The 12,027-nt window shown below is 50.8% G+C and overlaps 1 protein-coding gene across 1 annotated transcript; it reads left to right on the top strand.

Moving 5' to 3' along the window:
- Window positions 1-10,789: 10,789 nt before the first annotated feature.
- LOC112892727 lies at window positions 10,790-11,422 on the top strand. Its single transcript, XM_025959851.1, has one exon. The coding sequence runs from the start codon at window positions 10,790-10,792 to the stop codon at window positions 11,420-11,422; it is 633 nt and encodes a 210-aa protein (XP_025815636.1).
- Window positions 11,423-12,027: the final 605 nt, after the last annotated feature.

A 12,027-nucleotide genomic window follows, 5' to 3' on the forward strand; every position in this document is an offset into this window, starting at 1 on the left:
GAGATGTTTTGACTAGTAATATTAAAATAACTTATAATTTATAATTTGAAACGGAAGAAGTACGTCACATGGTGCTGAGGAGCGGTAGAGCCAGTGGACCTGCATGGTGTGTGTGGTTGGCCATTCGCGCGAGCGGCGATCGCATCCGCGAGGTATGGACCGGCCGGCCCCCAAGCAGCGGTCGCATGCAGGTGCTAGCTAGACTCGAGGCTGGCCTCTTTGTTTGGCGCCATTGCACTGTGAATCGGAAGAGATGCATGGACGGTTCAACAGGATTGAGTGGGTGGGTATCATGTAGACCTTGAAGTTCGGGTTATCCGAAAATTTCGGATCGGGTATTTCGGGTTTTTTAAATTTTTAGTTTTGAAAACTGTAACCCGAGATTTGTTTAAAATAAACAAATCCTGATATTTTAGGTACCCGATAATTTCGGGTTGGGGTTCGGGTTACCCGTACTACCCGACTTCCTACCTGCTGTTGTTCTAATCTCGCAGCTGAAGAATGCCCAATCTGGAGATGACAAGATGAGGAAGAATTGCTATTGAATGATAAACAAACTCTTCGTTCTTGAATTTGTCTACTCTATCTAGTGCTAGTAAAGAAAGAAAGCTTGGATTAGCTTGTGTAGTGTTCTGGCTGGCTACTCGGATCAGCTTGTGTAGTGTTCCTCTGTCGTTGGTGCCGTTCCGACTTCCTAGTTAGTGGCCGGAGAAGCTGCTTGCCCGCACCGCTGCACACAACAAGCCTGCACCTGCTTGCAGCGCCGCCGGATGCCGACAGGGAAGGCGAGCCGCTGCAGGCCAGCAGCTTGACGAGGAGGCCAGGGCTAAGGCGACGCCGTCGGCCGTCGCGCACTCTCGCTGCGGCGCTACCGGTGGGCGGAGGGCGCTGGTTTTGGCGCCCGCGACGAGATGCGCCATCAAGGGGCGACGACTCCTGCCTGCACGGTGGTGGATTGGTGGTGCTGTGTCACTACAGGAAAACAGCTCATTTTCGTCGGCTAGAAGCCGACGAAAATAGGCCTAATGCCGACGAAAACAGTCATTTTCGTCGGCTTCCCGACGAAAATAGGCTGACGAAATAAACTCGACGAAAATAGAACTATTTTCGTCGGCAACCGACGAAAATACATTTATTTTCGTCGGCTTCCTAGGCCGACGAAAATAATACCGTATTTTCGTCGGCTCCTTAGGCCGACGAAAATATATTGCGTATTTTCATCGGCCAGTGGCCGACGAAATTACTGTGATATATTTTCGTCGGCCTAGGTAGCCGACGAAAATAATGTAGTATATTTTCGTCGGCTACGCGGCCGACGAAAATACTGGACAGCTGCCCAGTATTTTCATCGGCCATCAGGCCGACGAAAATACTGGGACCTCCAACCAGCAGCTGCAGCTACCTGAAGGCCTATATAGGTCCTTCGCAACATACAATCGGATCAGATTTCTGAAATACATCAAGATCCATAAATATAATTGAAGAACGAGATCACATGATGTCAATAACCTCCAAAACAGTTACTTAACGTAACATACATATCCATAACCATAACATATCTAACATATCCAAAGCAAATTATCCACCGAAGGACTTTCGACACGCTCCCCTGCTAGGCCTACTTAACGTACATAACATACATATCCAAAGCAAGTTATCCACCGAAGAACTTTCGACACGCTCCCCTGCTAGTCATGGCAAGTGCAAGAGCCTACAACGCGAAAACACAAATCAAGGAGGAGAGGTAATGTTATGTCCGCTACCGCAGTCACCTCCAGAAATGTTACGCGGTGCCGATGGTGGCGTGGACGGGCTGGCAGAAACTCCTCGAGGATGAGTACTCGTCGAACCCTGATTATAGAAAAAGTTAAATCTATTTAGTACGCATATGTAAGACAATTTGAGCATTGCTAGTTATACGATATAATTACCACTTGTGGAGACGGTACACGCGCAAATGGTATAAAATTCGGCGGTGGAGGAGGAGGCGAAGGAAGAGGTGGCAAATTAAATTGTGAGCCAAGAGTAGCCGCTAGCATTTCCTAAAAACCGAAAGTAGATTAAATATCTTATAGCAATGAAAAGTGCATAAAGACTTGAAAAAATATAAAACTTGCATAGTACCTGAATCTGTCGATGCTGAGCGAAAAAACCTTGCATGTACTCGTGCTGTTGACTTGCCCACTCCTCTTGCCTCTGCATCGCCTCTTCATGCTGCCTTATCTGCTCCTGCATTGCAGTTTCTCTTTGACTTTGCCGTTGGTAGCCCCGAGAATTCGGGGTGGACTGGGAACACCTTGCCTCACTCAAAGCACCACTTGTATCAATAACTCCATTCAACATGCTAAACCTGCCATGTTTCTTCCCTCCCCCGCTTGAGTATAATGCACCGACATCCACATCACTCGTCCTCCAATCATACTCCTCCCCATGACGTGCCACCATTTCATCGCCATATCTCGCCTACCATTCAGGCAACCAGTAATAAGATTATATTGAAATCATCGCTTAATTGAAATCATATTATTTTACTAATCAGAGTCTGCGTGGCATTGTCACTGCAAAGCAAATCTGGCTGTGTAGGATCTGGACCGTGGTGGCCTCGAATGTATGTTTCAATATAGCTTGGTGCCACCCCACTTTGTGCCTCCTGATAAAGAAAAAAATTGTGATATTGCAAGTAAGCACATAGTAAATAAATTGAAATAATAAACACGTACCATTCGACGAGCCAAACGAAGATGTCCATCAGCCCCATATCTTTGCGTAACCCGTGGTCCTGCTTGACGATTAGCTCTCTTCATTCTAGATTTTTCCACAAAGCTAGGTGAAACCCAATAAGCACAAAGTGCTCGCCAAGCATCCGGACACTTTCTCAACCAAGGCAAACCGCTAATATCAACTTCAAGGTACTCATCCTCTCGAAGATATATCTCAGAAGCACCCAAGATATATACCCTACTGAACACAAGACAGAGTAATAGATCCTGATGCCCAACTTATTGACACTAATTCTCGAATTATTGAGACAAAATAGCTTAATCACCAGATCCTCAAGACGCCGACAGTAGCAGGACTCATGTTAATTGATTGATCATTGCGTATTCATGCCGGTGACAGTCTGCCCGCCTATAACAAGATCAGGAAAGATAATTAAAAACCACACTGTAGCGCAAGGGCCGCGCGCCCGAGGCGGCGCAGGCAGCGGCGGCGGCCGCGCGCCCGAGGGCCGCGCGGGGCGGAGGCAGCGGCGGGCGCTGGGGCCGCGCGCCCGAGGCGGTGCAGGCGGCGGCGACGGCCGCGCGCCCGAGGGCCGCGCGGGGCGGAGGCGGCGGCGGGCGCGGCGCGCCCGAGGCGGGGCAGGCGGCAGCAGCGGCCGCGCGCCCGAGGGCCGCGCGGGGCGGAGGCGGCGGCGGCCGCGCGGGGCGCCGGCGGGGGCGGTGGGCTCGGGCGGCGCGGGGGGATCGGATAGCGAAAGTATACTGTGCGTGTGTGGGAGTAGACGACAGAGATCCAGCGCGCGGCGGTATTAGGGCATGTATATTTTCGTCGGCCTGAGACGGCCGACGAAAACGGGCGCTTTGTTTCGTCGGCCAGGTCTTGGCCGACGAAATTAGCGTCCTTTGTTTCGTCGGCCACATGGAGCCGACGAAAATAGTACCATATTTTCGTCGGCTAGATTTGACCGACGAAAATATATATTATTTTCGTCGGCTTTTTTTGGCCGACGAAATAAATATTATATTTTCGTCGGCTTCCTTTGGGCCGACGAAAATAGTATGGGCCGACGAAATTGCCTGATTTTGGTGTAGTGTGTGGGGGCTAGGTTACTTAGGTAGTGAGTGCGGCAGCAGATAAAGGTGACTTGGTGGACTGGGGTGAAACGTTGGGCACTTGCGCTGCTGGGAGAAACATTAGGCACTTGGGCTGAAATGTTGGGTACTTGGACCGCTGGGCTGAAGTTCTGGTTTTTTAGGTGTTCGGGTACCGGGGGTACTAAACCCGATTTACCCGTAATAATTTCGGGTTTCTGAGCTTGCTACCCGTAATAGTCATCGGGTTTTTCGGATTTGGATTTTTTTGGGTTCGAGCTCAGACTTTTGGGTTCGGATTTTGGATTTCGGGTAATCTATCCAGCCATAATATCATGCATGGTCGCGGTGCCACGCGGAGATGGAGCAAAAGGACTCACATCCAACGCATGCATGCATGCAGCAGCTTTCTAGACATAGTGCTTCATGTATAGATAGCCATTCAGCCCGAGGCCCATGGGCCAGCCCACGGAATGACTTTTTGACCCGGCATGGGTTCGGCAGGGCACGAGATTAATCGAGCCCGGGCCGGCTCGGCACGGGCCTCATGCCATGCCTAGGCTGCCGCCTCTGCACGTGAGCCGGCCCGGCACGGCACGGTTAGCAAATGGAATATGCTCTGTAATTCTAGCCCATCAAACCAAACAATCCAAACGGCCCACATATATATACACACATCTTCGTACCCCCAAACCCTAACTGCATTTTCCCCCAAACCGCCCCTCCTCTCTTGCTCGGCGGCGGCTGCCGCCTGCCCACGCCTCTTCCCTCCCCGTGGTGGTGGCGCCCGACTGCGCCTCCCCTTCCCTCCACACGGCGGCGACGGCCGGCTGCCCGCCCGATCCTCTCCTTCCCTCCCCGTGGCAGTGGCGCCCGGCCGCGCCTCCCCTTCCCTCCACGCGGTGGCGGCGGCCGGCTGCCCACCCGCGCCTCTCCGTCCCTCCCCGACAGTGGCGGCGCCCGGCCGCCTACACCTCCTTCCCTTCCCCACGACGGCGCAGCTGGCTGCCCGCCCGGCGCCCGCGCCTCTCCTTCCCTCCCCCGCGGCGGCGGCTCCCGGCCGCCTGCACCTCCTTCCCTTCCCCGCGGCGGCGCAGCCGGCTTGCTCAACTCCCATCCAAACCTCCTCCCGTGCCCGCGCGCCGACGCCGGCGCTCGGAGCGCAGAGCTCCTCCCTTTCCTGCACGCTAGCGCCGGTGCCCCTCCCTTATCCGCGCAGCGGCACCACCGGCACCCGCCCCCAACGACGGTGCGCGGGTAGATCTGCGAGCAGCAGGCACCGTGTGCGGCGTGCCTATGCGGGCCAAATGGGCTGATCGGGCTGGCACGGCAGGGCTAAGGCTGTCTCATGCCGTGCCTGGGCCGTGGGCTGGCACGGCACGGCACATTTAGCAATCATGCCTAAACGGGCCGTGCCTAATCAGGCCCGTTCCATGTCGGGCCGGGCCGCCCATTTGGCCATTTATAGCTTCATGCATCGCTTTGCTGACCTGCACCGTGCAGCTTGTCTGTTTTGCCATCGTCTTCCAGGTGCGTGTCAAAGTTAGCTTTCTGCTTTCATCTTAATTTCTTACATTCCCGTGCATGCGTTCATAAGTTTTAAATCTGACATCAGTGTTTCATGACGCAAGATCATATATCTTTAAAGATATTTCATTTCATTGTACACCAAGAGAAGCTGCAAGTAAGCTGCTATACATGTGTTCAGATCTAGGGAATCTTTTTTCCCAGCTGTTATATCTGAAGTTACAGCAACAGCTTTATACCATCTACTCCAAATAAGAAGGCAAAAGCACAAGTGGCGGCCTGAATAAGTTCTCCCTCACGGCCTCACCTCTAGGTGACTAGGTAACATATATATATAGTCTACAACAGATCAAATATTGTTTACATAGTCAAAGTAAAGGAATAATAACGCTTGAAGCATGTGGTTTGTGGTGTGTGGCAATCCAGTATTAATTTAACCGTACCTGTACTCAAGGTATGTAGTCGTCCATCCACTTCTTGAAACACCTGTTTCAGTAGCATGCATGTATATGCCTGTCCCACTTCCACAGCAGGTTCAGGCATGTATATGCAAGATAAATTGAGAGTGCTCTTTCTCAATAGCATTTAGCCTTTTATAATAAAACATGAATAAATTGAATACTGCGACAGGCATGTGTTAGCGTCCAAATAAATGCTCAAGATGCATGGGTCGTGCGTGACACATGGAGCAAATGGGTGGCACCAGCGATGGGCTGCTCGCTGCTGCATGATCTTCAGTACGATCAGATCTCCTGCGTGCCCCAGACCAACAAGCAACCAGGGAGATCGAGCTAGTCGCGTTCTCCTCGGCCTTTCCGATTTCAGGTCTTTGATTCCATATATATCGTGCGTGCCGCGCCGGCCTCAAAGTCCGGAACGGAGCCGAGTCGCTCCTCCGATCCAGGCCAGCTTATTTCATGCCCGGCGGCCGGCCGGCCGGCCATCATATCTTCTAGCAGTACCCAACCCGATAGATCGTGCGACATGGCGGCTCTGCCGGCGTTGATGGAGGAGCTCGTGGAAGAGATCCTCCTCCGCATCCCGCCGGACGAGCCGGCGCACCTCATCCGTGCCGCCCTCGATCGTCTGCAAGGATTGGTGCCGCATCCTCTCCGACGGCGCATTCCGCCGCCGCTACTGCCGGTTCCACCGAACGCCTCCCCTACTGGGCTACATCAACAACGACGACTTCCACACGGCCTTTGTCCCAACCACTAGTTTCTCCCGGAAGCAGCTGTCTGCCGGCATCTACTCCTCCTTGGCCGCCCTTGACTGCCGCGTGCTGATCCGCGCTAATAAATCTCCATCTGCAGGCTTCATCGTCTGGGACCCCATCACCGGCAACCAGCAGCACCTGAGCTTTCCCGCTCACCCGCACCTTAATAACAGCTGTGTTCTTTCACCGGACTGTGCTATGCGCCGTGGATGGCTGCGACCACCACGACTGCCATGGCGACCCGTTGCTCGTGGTCTTTGTGGGGACGCCGCCGCACGCTGTTGATGGCGCGGCTGGTGTAGTCACGCACCAGAGACCGGAGCATGGAGCATTGGAGCGACGACCAGACCTCCAGCACCGATGACAGTTATTACGGCGTTAAAGCCACGAAACCTCTTCTTATCGGAGACGCGCTCTACTTCACCCTTGCGTGTAATAATGTGATAAGGATCCTCAAGTATGACTTAGGTGGTGATGGGCTATCCGTGGTCGATACACCGCAAGGGTTTCAGAAGGTTGTTCCAACGGATGTGGATGGAGGGTTAGGGCTCGTCGAATTTACTTGCAAAAATTTCATCTACATGTGGTCACGGTCACGGCAAGCTGATGCTGATGATGATGGCATCGAAAGATGGGTGCGACACAATGTTGGGCAGCTTGAGACGTTGATCCCGGGGCCCCCACATCGTCGCTCAGTGTACCGACTTTGCAGAGGGAGCGGATATTATTTTCCTCAGCTTGGATAATTACATAGACATAGGAGCCTTCACACTCAATCTCAAGTCAAGGCAGGTGAGAAGGGTTGCCGAAAGACCGGGCTCTGACATCTTACCTTATATGAGCTTCTACACTCCAGGTCTTACTTGTGCCTTTCTTTAACTAATTCCACGCCTTACGCAGCATATTTCCTTTGCTGTGATCTGCATAAATTTATTCAAACGTATGGCAACATGTAATACTTGAGTTAGTAGCTAGCATAACGTATGAATAATGGTACCCGTGCTCGAGTCAGCACCAATGGGTTTGTGAAATTGGAAGCTTGCAGTTTCAAACACGCCAAGTTACTCACACGTCTTTAAACCTAGAGGCCTACACTGTAGCAGACAAGTTGTATATGTTTTGAGTAGTCATGATCTATATGAATATTCAATCAGATGAGCAAACTAATGTGATAATGATGCATATTTTCCTAAGTAAGAGAATATATGAAATTGAAAGCTTGCAATCTCATAAGAACCAAGATAACTATGTTTTTCTTTTTCTAGGTTCAAATTGTCAATAACAATTCTAGAAATTTTTTTATTGGTAAAAAGGATCTTGAAATTTGCTAGATATCTATAGTAATCTAATGATATATTATCCTTTTACTCACTCATGCACAAATACCAAGCTTTTTCTTATAATCATCCATACGTACAGTATACATACTCCTATCTCACGTATATGTGCAAACATCAATTGAGGTATGCCATGGTTGTAATTTTCTGTGTTGCATGGTATCATCTTTATTTGCAGATCTTGCTAAGGGCAAACTGTGTCACCACGATGAAGATGCAACGATCCATCAATCATAGTGTGCTACTGTTGGCTTCTTGATGATTAGAGCGTTTTATCTGAGATGTGTGGAGAGTTAAGGAGTAGGTCATCATATGGTTAATTAATATGTCTAGTTTTAAATTGTCCTGTTTAAGTAAGAAAAGAATCGGTCATTGTGATCGTATTCTCTCTATTATTTAACCAGGCAGTTTAAATATCAAAGTGGCAGATACCATGATCAATTAGTATATTTCTTCTTGCAATATTTTCATGATCCATTTTATATTTGTGATTATTTGTACGAATGCTCATTTGTGTGCATCAAGGCATTCCATGTGTTCGCAACGAATCGATGGTGTGGGCTGGACTCAGATTGAGCATCCCAGTACTCGCGTTCCTTGTCATCGCGTCAGTGGCGCTGCTTCACTGCCCAGTTCACCTGGATCCTAAAGAGGTTGGCGGCTGTGGGCATCGACGGGGTTGGAGACGTTCATCATGTCGCTGCCCGCGGTGATAATGTTTTAAAATTGTATTTAAAAATTCGCAATAAATAACTTATTACCCAAGTGGCTCCCTCCTCAATCTTTCACTATTTTTTGCACTTGTTTGCAATATACTGCCTCCTCTAGGTTTTGAACCCATGACCCCTTGCTTTGCTCACGACCCTTCTTTAACCACTCGTAGTCACTTGCGACGAGATAAGGGATGCACTACATTTATATTAACTTTTTTAAATCTTCTTTATTTTCTAGAGGCCAACCTTAAGTCCGATTGGACTGAACTTTTTAATGGTCATTCTATATATGCTCCTAGTTCAAGTAAAAATATCATAAAAATAATATAAAATAAAAAATGTCTTTTTAAGACCGACGCCAGCGGCTGGAGCAACGGAAGGAGCATGTCAGATTTTTTGAAATGGGCCTCCGAGGCGACGGCCCAGCAGGCGGAGCAACGCGTGGAGAAAAATTCCAGTTCAGCGCGGGCGGGCGGCCATGTGACATTGGCGCGGCCTATGGGAAATTTCCCCATCCTCTTTCGTTTCCCACGCGACGCCGTCGTGCAGTTGAAAGGAGGGGGAGCAGCGTGCGGCGGCGCGCGGGGGAGCAGGAGCAGCGGGCGGTGGCGCGCGGGGGGAGCAGGAGCAGCGGGCGGCGGCGCGTGGGTGCAGCAGCCGAGCAGGGGCGAGGGCGTGGGGGGAGCAGGAGAAGGGGCGGCGCGCGGGGGAAGCAGGAGCAGGGGGCGGCGACGCGCGGGGGAGCAGGGCCGGCGCGTGGGGACGAGCAGGGGCCAGCGCCGGAGGAGCAGGGGGCGGCGCGCAGGGGGAGCAGGAGCAGAGGGCGGCGGCGCGCGGGGGGAGCATCCGAGCAGGGGCGGCGGCGCGGGGGGGGAGCAGGAGAAGGGGCGGCGTCGCGGGGGGAGCAGGACAAGGGGCGGCGCCGCAGGGGAGAAGGAGCAGGGGGCGGCGGCGCCGCAGGGGGAGCAGGAGAAGGGGCGGCGCCGCGGGGGGAGCAGGAGAAGGGGCGGCGCCGCGGGGGGAGCAGGAGAAGGGGCGGCGCCGCGGGGGGAGCAGGAGAAGGGTCGGCGCCGCGGGGGGAGCAGGAGAAGGGGCGGCCGCGCGGGGGAGCAGGAGAAGGTGCGGCGCGGGGGTGCATTGCAGGGCAGGGGCGGCTCCAATCCATGGCGCTCCGACTTTTTCGCAAGTTCGTCGCACGGGACGTGTACCCCGCCTATTCGTGCGACGATGACGACGAAGACTTGGCCGTCTTTGGTGACCCGATGGAGCTTTGTGTGCAACGCGAACCGAGGACAAGGAGAGGCTCCGTGACGGGTCGCCAAGTTGTGCTGCGAGGGCTACACGAAGGCGACGCCCGGCTTGGGCAAGACTACTTCAACGACATCCATGTTTACGACGACAAAGCGTTTAGAAGAAGGTTTGGGCTGCTTGTAAATATTGACCGGCCTTATTTTTTTACCAATAGCGTGTTGTAGCACTACATTGTTGGAGCACGTTGGTACGGCTCCAACGTTTTTACCAATAGCGTGTTGTAGCACTGCAATTAGAGTGTCTGTCTATGGTACGGCTTTTTGTATATCATCGCTTTTGTGATTATAAGACATGTACCAATAGTATCAAAACTTAAATGCCAATCGTTCGTTTGCATGTTTTCATTAGCTTGGTAATGTCTGAATATGCTACTGCCTCATCCAGACGTTTGGTGGTGAGATGATTTTTTATTTCTATTTACCTGCTTTGTGCAGACTTACACTTGCTGTACACAATATTTATGTAATGATTGACCGCATGCTTGTAGGTTCAGGATGACAAAGCGATTGTTCCACTGGATCACAACAACAATTGCTTCAAACTACTACTACTTCAGGCAAAACCCGGACGCAAGGGGTCTCCTAGGCTGCACCCCTAGGCAAAAGGTTACTGCTGCATTGAGGATGCTGGCCAACGGCAATTCAGCAGACGAGCTTGATGAGAAACTTAGGATGGGAAAGACTACAATTGCAGAAGCGACATAGAAATTTGCTTGGGCAATAATCCGCTTATTTGGTGATGAGTATCTCCGCCGTCCAAATGCTCAAGATGTTGCAAGGCTGCTGGAAATAGGTGAGAGGAGGGGCTTCCCTGGCATGCTTGGGAGTTTGGATTGCATGCACTGGCAATGGGACAAATGCCCTACTGGATGGCATGGCTTCTATAGTGGTCATTGTCAGCACCCCCACTGTCATTCTAGAGGACGTGGCTTCATCAGACCTCTGGATATGGCATGCCAATTTTGGCATCCCCGGATCGTGCAATGACATCAACGTGTTGCACCGCTCTCACTTGTTTGATGACCTGGCTCAAGGTAATGCCCCTCCTGTTAACTTCAGCGTCAATGGAAAATCATATGACATGGGTTACTACCTTGCTGATGGTATATACCCTGAGTGGGCTACCCTTGTGAAGGGCGTGCATTGTCCTATAACTGAAGAGCAAAAATTCTTTACACTCAAGCAAACAGAGTGCAGAAAAGATGTTGAAAGGGCATTTGGTGTACTTCAAGCTAGGTACAGGATTGTTGCCCAGCCAGCTCGGCTTTGGAAACCAAGTGTGCTCAAATCCGTCATGGAATGTTGCATAATTCTTCACAACATGACCATCGAAGATGAGAGGGAGTTCCCACTTCCAAGGTGGGAGGACTATGATGACGCTACCGATCCTAACCTTGGCATAGGAAGAAATATTCCCCCCATAGAGGAGTTGATAGCAAGGCACAAGCTCATCCAAAGCAAAACAACGCACCATCGACTTCGTGATGATTTGGTGGAGCATGTGTAGGCAAATTGTCGTCGACGCTCGAACTAATCGGGTGCACGATTATGGTACGTTAACTTTACTCAATGTTGTGCACGTAGCTCTATTTATATCATTTATATCCACCGTTACGATCACCCACTGATACGGTCTCTTGTACAGACCGGGCTTCGAGGCTTCCTCATGGAATTAATTTGCCGGTCAGGAAGCAAGGAAACAAGAAGCTATGATTTTGGCATCCCCGGATCGTGCAATGACATCAACGTGTTGCACCACTCTCACTTATTTTCTATAGAGCCTGTTTACCGTTATATTTCAGTATCAGATTTCCTCTACTATGGTCTCTATATTATTAGTATCTTGCTTTGTGTGTACTGATACCCCTACTTTTATATATTTCAGTATCAGATTTCCTCTACTATGATCTCTATATTATTAGTATCTTGCTTTGTGTGTACTGATACCCCTACTTTTATATATTCATTTTATTTATTTTTTAATAAAGTAAAGTGTCCTCAGCAAGCAAACGAGCATTTGTCTGAACTACATTATACCTTAAAAGTTGATCAGATATACTGGCAGAATTCTATTGTCCATGATAGCCTGTTGTGTGCTATTACTATAGTTTA

Source organism: Panicum hallii, chromosome 5 (assembly GCF_002211085.1).
Source record: "Panicum hallii strain FIL2 chromosome 5, PHallii_v3.1, whole genome shotgun sequence".
NCBI lineage: Eukaryota > Viridiplantae > Streptophyta > Magnoliopsida > Poales > Poaceae > Panicum > Panicum hallii.

Bases quoted from the DNA above. Each gene is read 5' to 3' on its own strand.
- LOC112892727 (XM_025959851.1), top strand. From the start codon at position 10,790: ATGGCTTCTATAGTGGTCATTGTCAGCACCCCCACTGTCATTCTAGAG.